At 44.5% G+C, this 19,836-nt stretch overlaps 1 protein-coding gene across 4 annotated transcripts; it reads left to right on the top strand.

The window, feature by feature from the left end:
- The first annotated feature begins 1,330 nt into the window (after positions 1 to 1,330).
- CHAMP1 (chromosome alignment maintaining phosphoprotein 1) lies at positions 1,331 to 14,330 on the top strand. 4 transcript variants are annotated; one of them, XM_072849813.1, is made up of 3 exons: positions 2,202 to 2,401; positions 8,735 to 8,823; positions 10,595 to 14,330. In XM_072849813.1, the coding sequence occupies exon 3, from the start codon at positions 10,656 to 10,658 to the stop codon at positions 13,524 to 13,526; it is 2,871 nt and encodes a 956-aa protein (XP_072705914.1). In that variant the 5' UTR covers positions 2,202 to 2,401; positions 8,735 to 8,823; positions 10,595 to 10,655; the 3' UTR covers positions 13,527 to 14,330. The 4 variants fall into 4 exon arrangements, with proteins under 4 accessions (XP_072705915.1, XP_072705914.1, XP_072705913.1 ...); XM_072849814.1 differs by lacking the exons at positions 2,202 to 2,401; positions 8,735 to 8,823 and adding an exon at positions 1,331 to 1,398; XM_072849812.1 differs by lacking the exon at positions 8,735 to 8,823.
- The last annotated feature ends 5,506 nt before the right edge of the window (positions 14,331 to 19,836 follow it).

The raw sequence follows: 19,836 nt of genomic DNA, 5'->3' as shown, positions 1-19,836 counted from the left end.
CATGTGCAGCTTTTGCTTTCCCTATTAAAGTGTCTTTATCTCAACCCACGAGTTTTCTCACTTTTACCCTTCCGATTCTTTCCCCCATCCCACCGGGGGGAGCAAGCAAGCGGCTGGGTGGGGCTTAGTTGCCGGCTGGGGTTAAACCACGATGGGGGTCCATCCAGGAGAGCAGCAGTGCAGGTCCCAGGCCCACCAGGAGATGGGCAGGGACGGGCACACCTACACCATCGCTCAGGCAGGGACTGAAGGCCCCAGGCTGAGCTGAGACACCACGTTCCCTGGGCCCTTGGCAGGAGACGGTGTGGGTGGGGGTCCCAGGGGAGGCCGATCCCAGCCGTTGAGGCCTATGAGCACCCCCAGGACCCTGGCAGAAGTAGACCTGCGCTGCTCATCTTCTCTCCTTTAGACATTTATGGTTGGCAACTTCGGAGACAGAGTATTGGGCCAGACAGACTTTTGATCTGACGGAGTAGTGTTGTTCTCAGGCTCTTTTGCTTTATCATGTTTTTCCAAAGGAAACAGCTCAGGCATTTCTAAAAATGAGTATGAGACGAAAGATAAAATCCACGGGGAAATGAGCAGGTATTGCTCAGCTCAAAAAGATTTGCAACCATTCAGTTGAGCAGCACGTCCTGCTTCAGACTGAGGGCTTCATCTTTGAGCCTCGCTCGTGTCAGAGACGTGGGTTTTTGCCATCCTGTGGAAACCCAGCTAAACTGGATGAACACAGAAGACTTTCAAAAACCACACTTAACACATGCTTTTTGCAAATTTGTTCAGACGGTCAAATTATGTTGAGACGATCTCCACAGCTCTCACCGCCGTCAGAAGTCACTTCCCACAAAGTGACAGAGCCATTGCCTAGGCTGGGACATGGTTACCTATTCAATCCCTTCTGCGAGAGCAGGGCTGGGAAGAAATGACATCGGAGATTTCCTCAGCATGTACTGCTAGGGAAAGGAGGAGGTAGGAAGAACAGAGTAGAAAAGAAACAGAATAGCAACAGAATATTTTCAGTTGGAAGGGGCCTACAACGATCATCTGGCCCAACTGCCTGACCACTTCGGGGCTGACCAAAAGTTAAAGCAGGTTGTTAAGGGCATTGTCCAAATGCCTCTTAGACACTGACAGGCTTGGGGCATCGACCACCTCTCTAGGGAGCCTGTTCCAGTGCTTGACCACCCTCTCGGTAAAGAAATGCTTCCTAATGTCCAGCCTGCACCTCCTCCAGTGCAGCTTGGAACCATTCCCACGTGTCCTATGACTGGATACCAGGGAGAGATCAGCACCTCCCTCTCCACCTCCCCTCCTCAGGAACCTGTGGAGACCGACGAGGTCGCCCCTCAGCCTCCCTCTCTCCAAACTAGACAGAAAGCACGTTAGCACCCACATAAGGTACCCTAGCTGCAGCCGAACCTCCCCCCAGGGTGCCGTTCAGCTCTCCCGGCCCCCGGGCACAGCCGCCGCTAACGCCTCACGCCAGCCGCCGAGCAGCACGCACCGCACAGCCGTGCCTGCCGGGGGCTCGCCCGGGCCGCCTGCCCGGAGCCACGGCCGGGAGGAAGCCCGGAGGCGGGCCGAGCGTGCTCCCGCGCCGCCGGGGCGGCGTTACATCTCCCCTTCCCCAGGAACGGCCGGGCCCGCTCCCTCCGCGGGGGCTGTGGCGGCGTAGCGCCGCCAAGCCGCCGCCGGGCCGCGGCCCGCCCTCTCGGCGCCGCGGGGCCTAACGGTGCGGGGCAGCAGGAACGGGCTGGGCCGCAACGGAGCCGCCGGGCGCGGGAGGCCGCCGGGCGCGGGAGGCCGCGGCGGCGGAGAGCGGCCTCCCCCGGCGCCCGGCCGCCCCGCAGCTCCCCCCCCCCCCCGTCCGCGGCGCCGGGCGGGCGGGGGCTGCCCCCCTGCAGCGCGAGCTGCCTGGCGCCGCCGCCGGGACGAGCCCCTCCGGTGTAGCAGCGCCCCCTGCCGGCTGGGCGGGGCGCGGAGGGCGCCGCGTGACGGACCGGGGCGGGGGGGGCGGGCGCCGCGGCCCCCTCTCCTCCGCCACAGCAGCGGCACGTGACTAGGGCCGCGCGCTGCCCCCCCGAGGGGCTCCCCCCCACCGGCAGGGGAGGGCGGGGCGGGGGCGGCGCTGCGCCCAGGGCCGGCGCTTCCGGTTGGGTGGCGGGCGGGCCCGGGGGAGCGATAAAGCGGCCGCTATTCGGCCGCGCGCCTCCTCCCGGAGCCCCCCCCTTCCCCTCCCCCTCCCCTCCTCGCCCTCCCCCTCCTCCTCCCCGCCCCTCGCGCGGCCCGAGCCCGCGAGCGCTGCCGGCCCGGCCTGCTGCCGTCACCGCCATTGCCGGGGGTGCGCCCGGCCCCTCCCCCCGGCCCGGCGCCCCGCCGCCGCCCTGGAGCTGCCTCAACGGTGAGTGCGGGCGGGGGGGTCCCTCTCACCCTCCCCCCCCGCTCCCGCCGCCGGCGCACGCACAGAGCGGCCGGCCGGGGCCCGGCCCGCTCCCCTCCCCCTGGGCACCGCGCCTGGGCCTTCCCCTTGTCCGGCCCCCGCCGCGGCGTCGCGCCGGGGGAGCGGGCGGCCGTTGCGGGGCGGGCGGGGGGGGGTATGTCGCGCAGGCGGGCGGCGGTTGGTGCCGGCGCGGGGGAACAAAACCGGCGAGGCGTAAGTGGCGGCGCCGCGCGTGGGGAGGGAGAGGGGAGGCGGGCGGGGAGACGGCCCGGCGGTGCGGGAATGAATGGGCGGGCGGCGTGGCCCCTGCCCCGGGGGGAGCGGCCCCGGGGGGCCGGGCAGGGGCGAAGCTGGCTGCCCGGGGGAAGCCTAGTCCGCAGGCACCCCCTCCCCGAGAGAAAGTTAAAGCAAGGGCCGGCAGAGCGAGGCGCAGGTGGAGCACGCTGCGAGTTCTGCTTTCCTGGTAGCGAAATGCTGCGAGACGCCTCGGAAAGCGACTTTCGCACGGGACGTGTCCCCGGCGGGACTGTCCTCTTCACTCGTGACAGAAATAACTGCGAGGGAGGGGCTGCATCGCCCGCGAGATCAGTGAGGCAGATGCAAAGGGAAGGCTCAAAACAGGTCACTGGGTTGCGCCCTTACATTGTTAGGGATGGATGAAGCGAGTCCACTATTAGTGGCGGTCTAGAGCCGACTGCTGAACTGAAGGAGGCTCGTTTGTGTTGAGTGCACTCACTTTTTGGAGCCTAGAGATGGGCTGGGGGAGCGGTAGCCTGCAGTAGCTGGTGCAGGTGTTAGGAGGATTTGATGCCTGGCTGTGGAGAGGGGACCTGCATTAGTTGATAACAGTTCAGCACTGTTCAGAAGTCAGAGGGGTGACTGGGAGCTTGACTTGTACCAAGTTGTTTATAAGTTAGGAATATCGAGACTTTGGATTTCATTTTTCTCTTCTGTAAGCTCCCCTTGAACCGCATTCGCTTTCAGGATAATGTAAACAGAATTCTTTGCCTGACGTCACCAAGCTTCACGACTGTAGTTCACGGTTCCTGATGAGACTGTTTGCTCTGGTGGGTCCAGTGGCACTTCATTAGCTCAGGTTCAGCACTGCAGAAATAAGGTTTCTGGGGCCATTTTTGGAAGCTATCTATGTGGAATTGCAAATTTGGAGTTAGAAAGCCCTGTCAGAAGTACATGGAATTAATTTTTCCTATCTGCCGAATCTGTCACAGGTACATTGATATTACTCTGCAGTTTAGACTGTTGTTAGATCTTGTATTAAGAACTAATGTTGGTGTGTAGACTTGTCATTCTCTTAGCAAAGGTGGAAATCTTGCAAAATAGCTGCAGTTCTGTCCCCTTCGTGTTTAAGTCATCTGCATGTGCATCAAGTTTTGTCACTTTGCAACTTTTCTCTGACTTGAACCTTTCCTGGAAACATGGGACTGCATAATACAGGCGTTTCCTGCCTGGATCTGGTGTCTCACGTGTTCTCACAGCGTATCCCACCGTTTCAGTGGCTGGTCAGGTCAGGGTGTTTGTGCCTTTTTTAGGTGTGTAATTTTAAAGAGGTGGGTCCGCAATCGTTGCTGATAGAACTTAGCCAGTATAGATGGGCTGGTAGCTGGGTGTTTGGTTGTGAGGATGCCGTCAGATTCCTGTGGAGGCTGCTGGATTAGCAGGAGCATAGCATTGCCTGTCTTGTTCATGCTGCTTTGGAACTGACCCCCTTACCTGCCGTTTGCATTGCAAAGTGCCTGCTCTGCTGTGCTGTGGGGATGTTTGTGTGCAGCTTCCTCTGGGAGCTAAACTTTTGTTTCTTTTGTCAGTCACAACACAGGCATGTAGCTTCTAGAGAAGCATCATATTGCCACCAGACTGACATTTACTTTTTGGCACTAGAAGAACATCTCATTTTTCCTTTCGCTTAAACAGAGCAATAGTCTGGATCTTCTCCTGTTGCTAGAGGCAATGATGCAGCTGTATCCAGCTTTCTTGTGCTGGGAACAAACTACCATTGGCCCTCTTCACTGATAGAGGAAATAGCTGAACCGTTTGCCTGCAAGAAACATCAAGGCTGATGAAAATGAACAGCCATCCTTCCTGTGCAGTGACTGTGCTTATCAGAGTAGAGTTGTGTGGTACTCCGTAAAGGTTGGAGGATTATCACAGGAAGGTGAGCATTCATAGAAGTACAGGCTGACTTCGTCCTTTGCTTGATGAACATAACGATAGATAGAATGGTGTCTTGAAGTTGAGTAGGAGGTCATTGGACACCTCTACTTCCTGCTGGTGTGTTTGCCTCTCATTTCAAGGTTGCATGGATGGCAGCACCATTTTTAAGTCTTAGTTCATACTGTATGTAGGGAATCCAATGTGGATGTAGGGAATCACAGAAAATAGAATACTTTCTTCTTGAGGGCTTTCCCAGCTGTGCTGGCATCATTGATGTGTGTTGCACTTCCTCATTATCTGCTTGTGTCTCACCAGGATCCACTCTTTTATTGAGAGGGAAAGAGGTATAGATCCTTCTGCCAGTGAGAACCAGGACAGTCTGATTTTGAAGGATGATATGACAGACTACTTGTTGCTGTGTTCTGAAATTCTACATGTCATATTAAAAGCAACCTGTAATTTTCTGTGCTCACAGGCAGTCTAGATCTTCAGCTTTGCGCCCTTCATTGCTTCCCTCTGGCATTGCCTCGTGACTGTCACACCTTATCCTCCGTAGAGGAAAAATACAGGGATATATTAAATGTTGCAACACTTAATGTAGAATATGTTTATTAAAAATAACCTGCAATGATTAGTAGATGTGTAGCTATGAAATTGGAATGGGGTTGAGAAGCAGAGACATCTTGTTAGCTGCCAGAGTCAGTGTTGTACCATCCCCTGGGTGGATTCTTTCTTATACACAATCTCCTGCACATTTCTTTTCTACTGCTGGGAGGTTTTTGAGAGGCTGTCAGAGGTACGGCTTAATCTTCAGTAGGATCTTCATGGATGATGGGATACCGAATCCAGGAACTGGCTCTGAAGTGGCCAGGAAGATACCAGGAGATCTCTCTGCTCTGTGCATTAGCTTAGGCCACTCCAATTGCTCAGTCTAATGTGAGCTCAGCAGAGATTGCTGATGCTGTTTGACTGCACTCTGTGGTTGCCCTGCAATATACATAGCCAACTTCAGAATTTACAGTTATCTCATTGCCTCTGACTTCTTGGGTACTTTTTCTTTCCTCCAAATCATGACTTTGGCCTCTCAGATGCTGAGAACCAAGCAGGAAAAGTAGTGATGGTTGTTCTTTTCTCAGGTAGATACGGGTCCTCATTACTGATCCTTTTTCCCTGCTGTTTTTCTGTTCTTCCTGTGGTGGAGGAGATTATGGCCAGACCTGCAGTGTAGGGGACAGGAACTGATGTAAGGATCTTCAGCATCTCTGTGGAGAGAGGAGAGAGCCGGTGGTAGGAACCTTTGTATGTAGGTTCCAAACATGCATGAAAGAAGGGGGATGGGGAGAGGTGGCTGATGGAGCAGCAGTAGAGACTGGTGGTCCCACTGTCTCTGGGTGTCTTCAAGCAGCTTTTAACCTGAGTGATGGACATTGATCTATGTCACTTCAGGTCAGCAAAAACCTTTAGCCAAGCTAGGAGCTGAGTTGGTGCTGATGCTGTTACTGTGCTTGATATCTGTGGATATAATGAGCTTGTACACAGAAACACTTACCTGTTCAGGTAGATTTCAGTGGAAATCTTCATGTCTCAGAAAGACTCTGAATGAGTCTTGGCTGCCTTAAGCTAAAGTTTAGTATTGCAAACACCAGAATCTTAGTTGAATCTTAGTATTTTGTCTCGAAATGGAGACAGGATGTGCACACAGGACAAGCGTAAATGCTGAGCTTCAGGCTTCTGCTTCAGTTGTAATGTGTTCTCAGGATAGATAATTAGTTCTGTTTGACTGTATCTGTATTTGTTTTCTCAGTGTTGCAGCCATGAAAAGTGAGAAAAGTAGGAGGGGATGCAGAAATAGCGATTAAGGAATGTGGTACGCTTTGTAGTCTTAAATGGCATGCAGCACAGCCTCAGCTGCAGCCACTGTGGCATGGCACATCCTGTAACTGTGAGTTTTAGTAGGGGCAATGCTGAAATGTCCTTTTTATGAAACAGGTAGGGCCTGACAGAGTGTTCAACAAAACAGTGGCCTGGGGACTGCACAGCAGTTACCTGTACTTGGATGGGTGGCAGCTTGTTTGTCTCTCCTAGGAGTCTTCAGTAGACTTGAGAGATACTCTAATGGCCATCTCCCTTCTGCTGTGTTTCATGGGGGATCTGTCTCTCACGACAACTCAATCTTCATCCTGAAATTTGTACTTTCCTTCGAAGGGCTTCAGACAACCGGAACTACGTTTGGTGTTAGTATTTGGTCAAGTTCTCTGCAGTGCACATGGGGCACCCTGCCAGTTTGGTAGGACCGGTTGTTTTCCTTACCCTTGTTATGGGTTTGAGTTGGAGCAGCACAGAGCTAGGTCCCTTTGATGTCTGTAATAAAGCATTTACGCAGAGGGAGCGTGGTCCATCTTTTTTAGATGCTGCTGAGCACAGATAACATCACTGTTCATGCAGGTCCAAAGCCATGGGGACCTGGTTGTTGAGCATATGGTCTCTAGCCTGGCTAGCTCTGCTGGCATGGGACTGTTTAGAAAACAGTGACGTGCTGTTCCTCAAACTTTTACCCAACTAGGCAAAGCAGGATCCAGCGCAAAACAAGTTCTGATGTAGGAGTTGACAGCAAAGAGAAAGGTGAAGCAGACAGTTATCTGTGTGACAAGCCTGAGTATAGAGGAGGGCAGTAATCAGACCTATGTAGAGACAATGGCATTTGAGCTCAAAGTGAGAAGGGATCAGGAGGGATTGACAAGAAAATCTTACAGACTAGCTATTCAGATATGTGCTAAGTGAACCAGCAACATTTTGGAGTTTACTCCTTCAGAAGTGTTTCAACAAATTGAAATCCACAGCATGAGTTAATAGTAGCTCAGCCCTGTTCAAGTTTGTTACTGGTCTCACAGTCACTATTCTAAAACTACATTTACTATTCCATGGCGTCATGGCCTAAGGTGCTGCAATACTGAAGAGTCGTCTTGCTCAGTAGCATGCCTCAATTAAGTAGAGATTTCAGCAGAAGAGGCAGTTTCTTCAGTGACTGCCAGCTACAGTGTACTGAAGTTATAAATTTAAAAATGGTGAGTGATGGCAGTGTGAGAGAAAGTACCACCAACTCTTTAGTGTTATTTCTTACACCAAAGGCTTGAATGTCAACCTTTAAATGTCTGGAGATGAAAATGAGGAAGTGCCTGTAACTTCTCCAGTTCCAGAATAACATCCTGATCAAAAAAAGCTTAGTAGCAACTAGGACAATTTGTGGAAGGGAGCCAGGGACCTTTTTGCACTGTTGCATTTGGGAAGAAAATGGAAATTTCCATTGTAAAGTAAGATAGGACTGAATAAAAGGAGAGGATGGCAGGTGGGGTGAAGTGTAGTTCAGAAGAGTGAATAAGAGAAAACTCCGGAAAGGGCAACAGTTAGGTCATGTGTAAAGAGGAGGGAAATTATGAAGAGGGTAGAAGAGATTGCCTGGTAAACTTTGTCGTAAACTATGATAAATGCAGTTTGGAAAAGTCTTTTTTGGTTTTCTAGAGAAAAGAAAATGGACAATTCAGGTTTACCACCAATTTTGGAAGTGACAAATTCCCTTTCAGTTCTGAAAATGTGATTAGTGCAGTATGTCCGTATTGTCCTAATTATGTTCTGCTGTGATTTGGTTTAAAAAAATTATTTTTCTTTAGCTTGTATGATAAATTCAGAATTTTTGGCTTTCAAATTGAAATCTTCCTTTCCTCCCATTGCCCCAAATTCCCCAACCAAAAAATAAACCCTGATTCCTGAAGACTTTTAGGTCTTTTGGAGTGTTAAGACATGGCTTGCTTTGGGGTTTTTCAATTGACAAGTTGTTTGCTATTGCAGAGATACAGACCGCTGAGCACTACTATTATCTTTGTGTTTTGTTTTGATCTTTTACAGGAATATAAAGTTTGTAATAAGATGTTGGGAAGTGTTTTGTGGTCAACACTGAATGCGGTGTGGACTACATTTTGGGTTGCCTTTTGTATGGCTGCTAATACTGCTGGGAAACTGCAATTTATACCCAAAAGGACCTTCCACTTCAGTATTTGTAGAGGAGTGGAATTACTTCTCACGTGTAGCTAGCCTGTGGTCGGATGCTGTTCATTTGTCTCACAGATGTAAAGCAGGATTCCTCTTCAAGCTCTGTCCGTGGTCCCGCCATGCTTCCCGACTGGAAATGTACTATTCCTGTGACTTAATGTGAAGTGCGTATTCATAGTGTGTGCAAATAAATTGTTCCATGAGCAGCTGAGCTAGTGAACCTTTATTTCTTAGGAATTTGTGCCCTCTGCTCCTTAGCCAATCCCTCTTTCCTGGTTTTTTTTTCTGTATCCATGTCATCCTTTAGCAGCACTGCTAATTTACTTTCATTCTGTCCCTGCTCCAAATCCAAAGCAGCTCATCACTGTAGTATTTTTAATGCCTTCTCTTTTTCCCTAATTACAAGCTGAATCAGACACTGCTTGTTCTGCAGGTTTTAAGACTATTTGCATACTGACCATTTATGTACTGATTACAGGCTAAACAGAGCCAGTAACTGTTAATTGAAATATTCAGCCTTAGCCTCAGTGGAGGCATTTCTTTCATTCTCTGCTCAGTTCCTGATTTTCATGAAACTTGTAGAAATTTAAAATGAGACTGGATTGCTTTGTCCAATTTGATTGGCATTGACTGTAGGGCAATGTGTTTGTGTAAGCCTCATTTCCATAAGAAACCAGGGTAAAAATGCTTTAGGAATAAATTAAGAAAACTTGCTTTGGATGCATATTTTTAGATTAGTCGCTAGTCTAATATATATTTAGACTGGAAAATTAATGTTAAAATGACACGAAAACTTAGTGTGTTTTAAAACAATGTGTCTTACAAGACCCCCAAAATTAGGTTGATAGCTTAGCATGATAATCATGTAACATCTGTTTAATTTGAACCTACAAGAAAAAAGCCCGTGCATTTCACATAAATGTCCAAATATTCCTTTTCACCATAGAGATACCTCCCACATTTACTTGAAACTGACTTACAGAATATGGTTACAATTGGTTTTCTGCTTATTGTTGTAGCTAATCCGGGTAAATTCGGTTGGAAATAGTGGAATCTAGCCAAATCATTAAAAATTATTTGCATTTCAGATGCTGTATTTCTGTGTTGTGGGTTTTTTGGGTTTTTTTTTGTTTGTTTTTGTTTTTAAGGTCTTACAAAAACAGTAATTTTGAGAAATTTCCATCTTTCTCTTTGGGGTGAGGCAAACAATGTTTTGAATACAGAGGGCTGTTAACTACACTGACTGGAAAAAAGTCACTGCTGGTTTTTTTAAGTAGTATTTTTGTTGTTATTAGGGCAGCAGATGAAATAATGGAATGGAAAAAATTCTTTTCATAACGGATAAAGTCTTTATGAGCAGCAGCTTTTGTTTTTCATGTAATTAGTGAAAGGAAAACAGTGTTTAACAGACAAAACCAGAGCCTAGGCTTTAGGCTGCTGTTTTCTTCTTGAAATTTTTTTTGTCTTTGTCAAAACCAGCTAATTTGTTTTGAAATTTTATGATGAAGATGCAGTTTTGAAATGGCTTTATCTCAGTGGCACTGTTTCAAAGTACTTTCTGTTTTCAGTTACATGTGTAATGTAAATAAAACCACTTCAAATCTGTGAAGAAAAGACAACTAAGAAAGCAAGTCACATTTATCAAACTTAGCTCTTCATCACCTGTGTTCTTTTTTTATCATTTGCAGATTTTTTTAGATAGATAGGAAGGCCTATTGTTAGATATAAGCTTTGTTTTTCAAGTTCTACTGATGTAAAATGATTTGCAGAAGCCTGAGACACCTATATTTGGATTTCTTTATGAAGTAGTGCCTACGCAGAAGATATGCTTTCTAAAATGGAGAGGAAAAAAAGCACATGTGGTTATTTAGGAATCACAGAGAGTTGACATTAACATTGACAGCTAACTATACAGATTTTTTTCCTTTATTGCAGGAACTGAAGCTTGCCCTTTAAAAGGTGCAGTGCTGTGAAAACTGTTACTGACCATAGAAAAATGGACATGTTGCAGATACTACGTAAAACTACAGAGCGCTTAGAGTGTGATCACTGCAGCTTCAGAGGAACGGACTATGAAAACATACAAATTCATATGGGTACCATACACCCAGAGTATTGTGATGAAATGGATGCTGCTGGTTTGGGTAAACTTATATTTTATCAAAAAAGTGCAAAACTGTTTCACTGCCACAAATGTTTCTTTACCAGCAAGATGTATTGCAATGTATATTATCACATCACAGCACAACATGCAGCACCTGAGAAGTGGAATGAGGAGCGGAAAGAACAGGTAGAAGGAGACTCAGATTCCTCCAAAAAAAGTGTCACATTGGAGCCACAGAAACCTACCCTTTCCCCTGAGTTGCGCAAACCTGCCCTTTCTCCTGACCTCCCCAAATCTGAACCTGTTGTTTCCCCCAAGCTTCAGAAATCATCAGTGTCCCCAGAGCCCCAAAAGTCGGCTCAGGCAGCTTCCTCAGAGCCAGAGAAGTTGGCCCAGGCCACGTCCCCAGATCCAGAAAAGTCAGCCCAGGCCACATCTCCAGATCCAGAGAAGTTAGCCTCAGCTGTATCCCCAGACTCAGAGAAGCCGTCTCCTGCTGTGTCCCCCGACCCACAGAAGCCATCTCCTGCTGTGTCCCCTGACCCACAGAAGCCATCTCCTGCTGTGTCCCCCGACCCACAGAAGCCAGCCCCGGCTGTGTCTCCAGAGCCCCGTCGGCATTCTCCGGCTGTGTCTCCAGAGCCCCGTCGGCATTCGCCAGCAATGTCTCCAGAGCCCCGTCGGCATTCCCCCGCTGTATCACCAGAGCCCCGTCGCCATTCTCCTGCTGTGTCTCCGGAGCCCCGCAGATACTCCCCAGCTGTGTCGCCAGAGCCAAAGAAACCTACACCAGCGGTATCCCCTGAACCACGAAGGTATGCCCCAGCTGGGTCTCCTGAGCCCCGGAGGCATCCTTCTCAAATGCGTAGACCTGCTTCTGCTTCTTCTCCTGAAACCCGGAGGCCTGCTCCCGCAGTTTCGCCAGAGTCATGGAGACCTGGTCCGACTGTTTCCCCTGAGCCCTGGAGATCTACACCTCACGAGGTGCAGAAGTCTTCCACGGTTTCTCCCTGGGCTCCAAAGCCTGCCATGTCAGTGTCCGTAGAATCCCGGAGGTCTGCCACTGAGTCCCGAAGGCCTGGTCCCGTTGTGTCCCCAGAGCCTAGGAGGCTTGTTTCTGACTCGTGGAAATCTACATCCTTTTCTGAATCCCAGAAGTCTACTCTTGTTTCTTCTGAGCCATGGAAACCCATCTCATCTGTTTACCCTGAAGGCTGGAAACCTGTTCTGTCCCCTGACACGTGGAAGCATTCTCCCCCTGTTTCTCCTGAGCTTCGAAAGTCTAGTCACACAGTTTCCTCTGACTCTTGGAAGCCTTCTTTCTTTCCTGAGGTCCGTAAGCCTGGTGCTTCGGTATCTCCTGAATCTTGGAAACTCTCTGAGTCCCGGAAATCTATGTTTTTTTCTGAAACTCAGAAATCCACCTCTGCTGCTTCCTCTGAGGTTCAGAAAAGGGCTCATTTCCCTGAACCTCGGAAAAGAGCTCTGTTCCCAGAGTCTCGTAAATCTAATCCTACTGTTTCTACTGATGTCCAGAAGCGTGGTGTCTTTTCTGAGCCCCAGAATCAGGTGTCTACTTCTGCTGTTTCTACTGAAGGCCAAAAACATGCCCTGTGTTCTGAAGCCCAGAAATCAGCTCTTGCTTCTTCTGAAGTCCAGAAGCACGCCCTATTTTCTGAAGCTCAGAAACTTGCTCCCATTTCCTCTGAAGTTCAGGAGCCTACTTCCTTTCCAGAGTCTCAGAAATCTGCTTCTCCTGAAATTCAGAAACATGGCCTCTTTACTGAGTCCCAGAAACCTACTCCTTCTGTTTCTCCCGAGACCCCCAAACAAGCTCTTTTTACTGACTCCCAGAAATCTGCTGTTTCCCCTGATGTTCAAAAGCATGCTGTATTTTCTGAGATGCAGAAACCTGCTGCTGCTTTATCCTCTGATGTCCAGAGACATGCTGAAACTACTGTATCTTCTGAAATCCAGAAGAACATCCTGTTTTCCGAGCCTCACAAGTCTGCTCCAGGTTTTTCCTCCGAGCCCCAGACACCTAGTGAGTCTGGTGAGAGTGACTTTCTTTGTCACAGTTTAGATGATCAGAAACCACTGGATGATTTATTCTCACAGGATGAACAATCGATACTAGCCAAAGAATCACCAGAAGACATGTTATATTCATGCCCAAAAAAGAAGCCCAAGAAGGAAAACCAGGAGAACTCAGATTCTGAACTAAATAGCAGTGAGTGTGGAAAAACAGAGATGGACTCGATGGAGATAAAGGAGCAAGAATCCAACAGTGACCAAGAGCAATATGATATGGAGTCATCTGATTACAGCAAAGAGAGTAAAATAGATGCAACTACTCCCATGCAGCCACAGTGTGTGCTGCAGTTTACTGAAGAGAAAGAGGCTTTCATCTCTGAGGAGGAAATAGCAAAATACATGAAGCGTGGCAAGGGAAAGTATTATTGCAAAATTTGTTGCTGTCGTGCAATGAAAAAAGGTGCCGTCTTGCACCATTTAGTTAACAAGCATAATGTTCAAAGCCCTTACAAATGTAAAATATGTGGCAAAGCGTTTCTCTTGGAGTCTCTTCTTAAAAACCATGTTGCTGCTCATGGTCAAAGTTTGTTGAAGTGTCCACGTTGTAATTTTGAATCAAATTTTCCCCGAGGCTTTAAGAAACATTTAACCCATTGCCAAAGCCGTCATAGTGATGATACACCTAAAAAACATTTGGACAGCCTTGAACCACTTGAAGAACAAATCTAATCTGTTTTTTTCCTTGTGCTAGAAAAGCTGAATTTACAGAAGTGTTCAAAAGTGTTGCTGTATGTTAACTGAGTAGTTTAGCTGATCTGACAAGTCAGAAGATGCATGGGTTATTGTACTATGTTTAACTTGTCTTATAGCTGTATTACTGAAATGATTTACTTTTGAAAGTCATTTTAAATACATGTTCATGTCTTTGTATTACCCATCAGTAGAGTCATATTTTATTTTTCAGATGTACTATGTTTTTGAAACTAAAATGGATACAAATTAGTTTTGTAAAGATTTGTAAAACATACAGGCAATTAAGGACTGGAGTGGCAAGCAATCCATATATTCCTGTGAAGACTGAACTTGTTTTTTCACATTTGTTAAATGTTGTATTTTTCAAAATGTTTTTATCAAATTCTCAAAACTAAAATTATCACCAAACTGAACGTGAATGAGCCAGGCATGAGAAACTACCAATCCTTCTGGAATAATTCTGCCCTGAGGTTGTAATTGAGTGTATAGTCATTCGTGGGAAGTTTATTGCACTCAATTCTCTGACTTACTTGTCTCAGATTTAGAAGCATCAAGGTACTTATTTTGTGATTCTGTATTTTGGCCATGTTTTAAGCATGTACTAATATACATTAAATTGATGGATTAACATCAGACTATGTATAGCTCAACACTTTCTCTTGATGATTCAGATGTTTGTAATGTCAGAAAACCCCTAAATTTCTTGCATTTGGTGAAATGTTATGCTTTAATCTTTTAACAATAAAAAGAAACCCAACCTGGCATTGGCCATTTTTATTTTTCTTCCAAATCAAGAACAAAACTTTTCATGTTGAACATACTGTCTTTTAAGTATCTTTGGCAACAGGAGATGCAAAATTATCCTGGAGTTCTGCTTTGAATACTTCAACTTTTCAGTCATTAGTCTATGAAAGCAAGGTTAGTCTAAATTTCCTGTCTGCTTCAGAAAAACACATCAGATGTAAATGGGGGAAAACATGGAAAACAAGAATTTGTGCACTGTTATGTAGCACGCTTGCTTTTGTGCTATTTGCATATTAACTGTTCAAAAACCAGAAGTACTTTAAAATTCAGCAGGAGTATGGATTTTAAGTGCAGGTAGCACAAGGAAAGTTTCATTCTCCTCAAGCTCATTCTCCTCAATGCCTAGACTTAAGCTGTTGTAAATATTGGCTTAGAATATGAAGGTGATAGTGTTAAATAAATAATAATAAAAAATCTCCAGGTGTAAGCTCCTACAGAAGAGCTTCAGACTGATTTGATTGAAGCCTGTGTCTGACATCTTTTGTGTTTCAAGAGGATTTCTGGAAGGAAGGGAAAAAGCATTTAAAGCTCCACACTGAGGTGACTTCTCAGTGCTGCCTATTAAGAACAAGCTTTCTTGCAGGGTCCTCTCACACAGGACCAAACCCACTTTTATGTCCCTAAGTCAGGTGCCCTTTGTTTCCTTTCATGGGGTCCAGACTAGAGTTCTACAATATTTTTTTTCCTAGGAGTGACTATAAGTAAATCTAAAAGAGAGCACTTGACTATTAAGGCTCTGCTGGTATAGTCTTACTTTGTATAAAAGCTGCTTTTCTCCTCTGCTATCATTTCATCACTCTTGGCACAGTCATTTGGATAAAAAGATGCCTTGTGCTATTTGAATAAAAGGAAGAAATCAAGGAAGGATTTGTTTGAATTGGAAGTGGTATCACCTTTATAGTTTGATGATTCACTACTGACAGATACTTGTTTCTCCCAGCTGTTTACCAGTTAACTACTTTGATTTCTGGGAATCCATCATCAAGGCTTGATGCTGTTTCTCTACATACTTTTTTTTGCGAACTGACTACTTGATTCTTTAATCTTGATTTACAGCTGTCAAAGTGTACTTTATAACTCTTGGAGATGAACTTTGCAAGTCCCCTTGATGTTAGGGCACTGAATCTCTCTAAATTCAGATATGATGGGCACTTTCCAGTTTTTCTTAGTACAGAATTTTGTAAAAGCCTTGTGGAAGTTGAAGGACATTTCTGGCATGTATTTTTTTTTTTTGTCCAGACTAAGTATTCTTTCACCATTCCTTTACACAATGCTAGTTTGAGATCCTTAAGATGCGTAGGAGGATCTGCTGGAATCTGAACTGATTCAACTGATTTCTCTAAGGAACTGTAGGACACCAATAGACAGATCAGATTGGGGATTTATTGTTTCCCTTTCAGATGACCCATTATAGATGCTGAGGAGAAGGTTGAATACTCTTGAGTACAAACAGTGATCATTCTTTTTTGACATAAGAAAGAAATGCAAGTGAAGCACTTAGAGATTTATCAGTGAAAGAATTTGCTTGAAATATGCCTAATAGTATAATTTAGTCCTTGGATGCTCTATGAAATAACTTCAGTTGAAATTGCTACTAATTTCCCTTCATGTGTTGAGAGTACAAAGCAAATACAGAGGTCTGCAGTTTCCAGAAATTGTACTGCGTATTAAGTCACTGGGGCATTTTATCAAAGCCCTCGGTGTTGCATGCGACCATCTTGCTCATTCCTGTTCTTAGCACAGGGACTCTTTGGAGTCAGTACTGTGTAGTTCTAACTTCAGGTTTCCTTTGGAGGTGGTTTGGTTGGGAAACAACATGATCAGGTCAGGAGACACTAACTGGGGCAAACACAAAGTTTACGGTACAGGTATTTCAGATAACTGCAGTTCCTTCCCTCTCTGAACCCTGGGGGCTGCTCCTGCCTGAGAAAAACGTCATTACAGACCTTAGATGTAAAGAAGAGAACGCTACTACTTCCCCCCCCCCGAAGGCTATAGCCTATGCTGAGACATGGTAGACAAAAATTTTCCAAATACAGTATTTCAGTCTATACAGGGTAGACAGTGGTTCATAGGTGATGTATACAGCTATGAAGTAATTACCTTGGTAGGTAAAAGATGAGAAGCCTGTTTGGAACCAGTGTCTTAGGGTGTAGAGAAAGTGTATAGCTCCAGTTGGAGTGGGGCAGGAAAGGAATCTCATTTAAGTAACAGAGATGAGTACAATTAAACTTAGAATTTTTATGGATTTTTGTAAATATGCTTAGATTTTTTTCATCATGCTTAAGAATAATCTTGGTATTGGATATAGCAGGTTGTATATAGTTAAAATTCCTTTCCTTCTCTTTGTATATTAGTATAATTTTTAATCTAATAAAATTTTAGAAGCAGAAAATCTTGTAGAAAATATAATTATTGAAGGCTTGCCTATGGATTCATAGTTTGCACTTTGGAGTTGTTTTTTTTATCATGACTGTTCAGCGATGTAGAACAGCTCGCTCATATCTTACTAACATGAGTGCACTGAGGTCACCACAACCATTGCTATGCTCATATCGATGTATTTTTAAAAGGAGAAGAGAGAGGAAGAAGTTGGAACTGTTTCCTACCATACTGCTGTTACGGACTGTTCTGAAGAAACTTTCATTTAAGTAAGTTTTGGTCAAATAATTGCATTTCTGAAGTATAAGCATATAAGAACGTATTTGTTGCTTACTTTGCATGGGGAATGAGAAAGATTGCTCAAGAAAGTATCAGAGCTAGATAAATGAATTTAAAACTTGGAGAATGCAAAATTTAGGAAAGTGAATATGAAACTTAAAAGCAAATAGATGAAGGTGTAGGGTTCCACCTGAATTCTAACCTTTCTGTATATGCTTTGTAATAGACTTGGAAAGCATTATTGTATACTTTTAAAAGATGGAATATATATGAACCTTTCACAGTATGTGTATAATACTTTGCATTTTCTTGTCTGTAGGTTTATATGACTTAGTTTAACATGTATTTAAAAAAAAGGCAAACCACAAAAACAACAACAACCCCCAGTTTCTAAGGCATTTCTTGGGCAAAAGAGAAGTAAAAAATTTGCTTTTTAACTAATAGCGTTACCCAGCCAGGGTCGCCACATGGATGTTGATCAGTTATCTCTAAAGATCACAAACACAAGCATCCTATGTATAATTAACACTGAAAAATTAGATATTAAATATCTAATTTTTCAGTGTTATTTTGTAAAACTTCAGGGACTTGAGAAGGAGTTAACTGCTTACTATGCGTATATAAATAACTGGAATGCATTCTGTAGCTTATTACCTTGTATGTCCTGTGGACTGCAGTTCAGTGTAGAAAGAGTGAAGTTAACGAAAGGCCAACAGAAGTTATTTACTCAGGACAGCACAGAAGTCTGAAGATTAGTTTTCTCTGCTTCCCAAGTATTAGAAAACATTATTTCTTGCAATGACAAATAATACATATTAATGAAAGTCAGCATAGTAAAATCATTTCCTGACTTTGCAGTATATCCTCGATATATACTTGGGTATAACACAATAATAAACTTTAAGATTTTCTGATTTTTAAAAGAATGTTACTTTAATAGATTATACATATGTTTGAGAAAATGCTTCTATATGAACTTTTAGGCAAGATATCAGTGAAATTGGCAGTTCCTTTTATACGATCCCCGCCCTTGGAGGGGATCTTTTCTGTGTATGCTTGGAAGGACACAGGTTTGAGTCCTTGTCATGCAGAACACTTGATGGAAAGTGAGAATAAAGAAACTTCAGAGGATGTTGTTGTTATAGAAGGATGTTGTTTTTCAGGTAAATTAGCAGTGGCCATGTGTGCAATACAAACTTATCTTAATTCTTTTTATTGCATTCTATTGCATTCTATTCTATTTATATTCTTTTTAAAGTGCATTTTCACAAGCATTCAATCAATCAAATCAAAAGTAGTCTTCTGTAGAGAACTCAGAGATGTTTTTCAACAAAGGCCATTTCCAGCACAGATTACAAATTCATTTCTTTTGGTATTTGGGAAGAGATTGTTGCAAGAATTATTACTTTCAGTAATGAACACTTCATCTTCTTTCAGCATACCTAAGAGTATCTAAATATCTGTCTAGATGTATCAGTAAGTTGTTTAAGCTCTAGACCAAAGAAATCACGTGGAATGTAACCACTAGAATGTGAATGTTTATATAATGTTAATGGTACTGGTGGTTCTTGTATTAATGAGCAAATTAACTGTGGAAAAAAATGTTGTTTATGAAAACCTGAAGACTATTTAGGATTCAATAGTAATGTTTTAAAATAAGAATTGTGTGTACTTCACAATCTTTTATTCTGAGAAAGGGCCTCTAAAAGAAGTATATAATGTAGTTCATTAGTAGAAGCCAAATCAAAATAATTTTTGCTTATTTTTATTGTCTGACATACTTGATGAGGTATTTCTTCTGAGATGTACAATCAAAATATTAGGTCTATTTTCTTTTTTTTTCTTTTTTTCTCCTGCCCCCTGAAGTGTTGCCGTCTCCACTTCATAAAGAACTGACCTCGTCATGTCATGATCGGCTCAGGGCAATATAACTGCAGCCTTTCTCTGGATGGTCGTGGCCTCCCCCTTGCCCTGGCAGTGTGTTCTCACCATTTTTCCTTTGTCCACTTTGCTGTCACAGAGCCTTGTGGTGACACAGATCAGCTTGCGGATTCTGCTGGAAACCTGCTGTTGTTTCCTTGTGTTTCCTTATGCCTCATGAAAGAGTGCCAATGCCACAAGTGATAACCCCCGACAAAATGGATAAATTACATATGTGTGCTTAGTGTTTTGTTAGCTGAGTTTGGAGCCTTGGCTTAGTGGCTGAGACTTGCTGTTCTGTTGAAGCTGCAGGGTAGCTCTCATTGTACGTCAACAATCCTTGGCTGCAATGGAGGTTTGTATAGGTATCAAAACCAGATTTTTTTATTTCCTGTCTCAGATGCTTATGCTAGTATTGACTCTCCAAAGTGCACGACCTTCTGAAACCCAAAACCTCAAACTCTAGAGTTTAAGAGAATATCAGTGGAGAAGCAGGCATTGATTCCCAGTTGCTTCCTCCAGTGCTGCAAAAGAAAATTTAAAAACAGTTGTTCTTCTCTTTGTACACTCAGCATTTAACTTTATGCCTTATTTTCCCTCTATACACAGCTGTAGAACTTGAAGCATATTGAGGAAAAGCAACTCCTTTTAAGTAATTTCCAAACCTAAGTGAAGCCTCCTGCCTTTTGAAAATAAGAATAAATCCTTTAAACCTAACGAGGAAAATGAAATGCTTGTATTAAGAATAAAGATACCTATCATAGGTACCTGTCATCTTGACTTTGTAGAAGACTAAGAGTTTATCAGTTATAGCATGTGTGCTATGTACTTCTAGTTAGAAATAGCCAGTCTTCACAGACACGAAAGTGTTCTCATAACCAGTGAAAACTCCTTAAGCATA

Source organism: Ciconia boyciana, chromosome 1 (genome assembly GCF_034638445.1).
Source record: "Ciconia boyciana chromosome 1, ASM3463844v1, whole genome shotgun sequence".
Lineage (NCBI taxonomy): Eukaryota > Metazoa > Chordata > Aves > Ciconiiformes > Ciconiidae > Ciconia > Ciconia boyciana.
This window is presented reverse-complemented; position numbering and strand designations above follow the sequence as displayed.

Excerpts from the sequence above, each read along its gene's own strand:
- CHAMP1 (XM_072849814.1), top strand. The coding sequence starts at position 10,656 with ATGGACATGTTGCAGATACTACGTAAAACTACAGAGCGCTTAGAGTGT.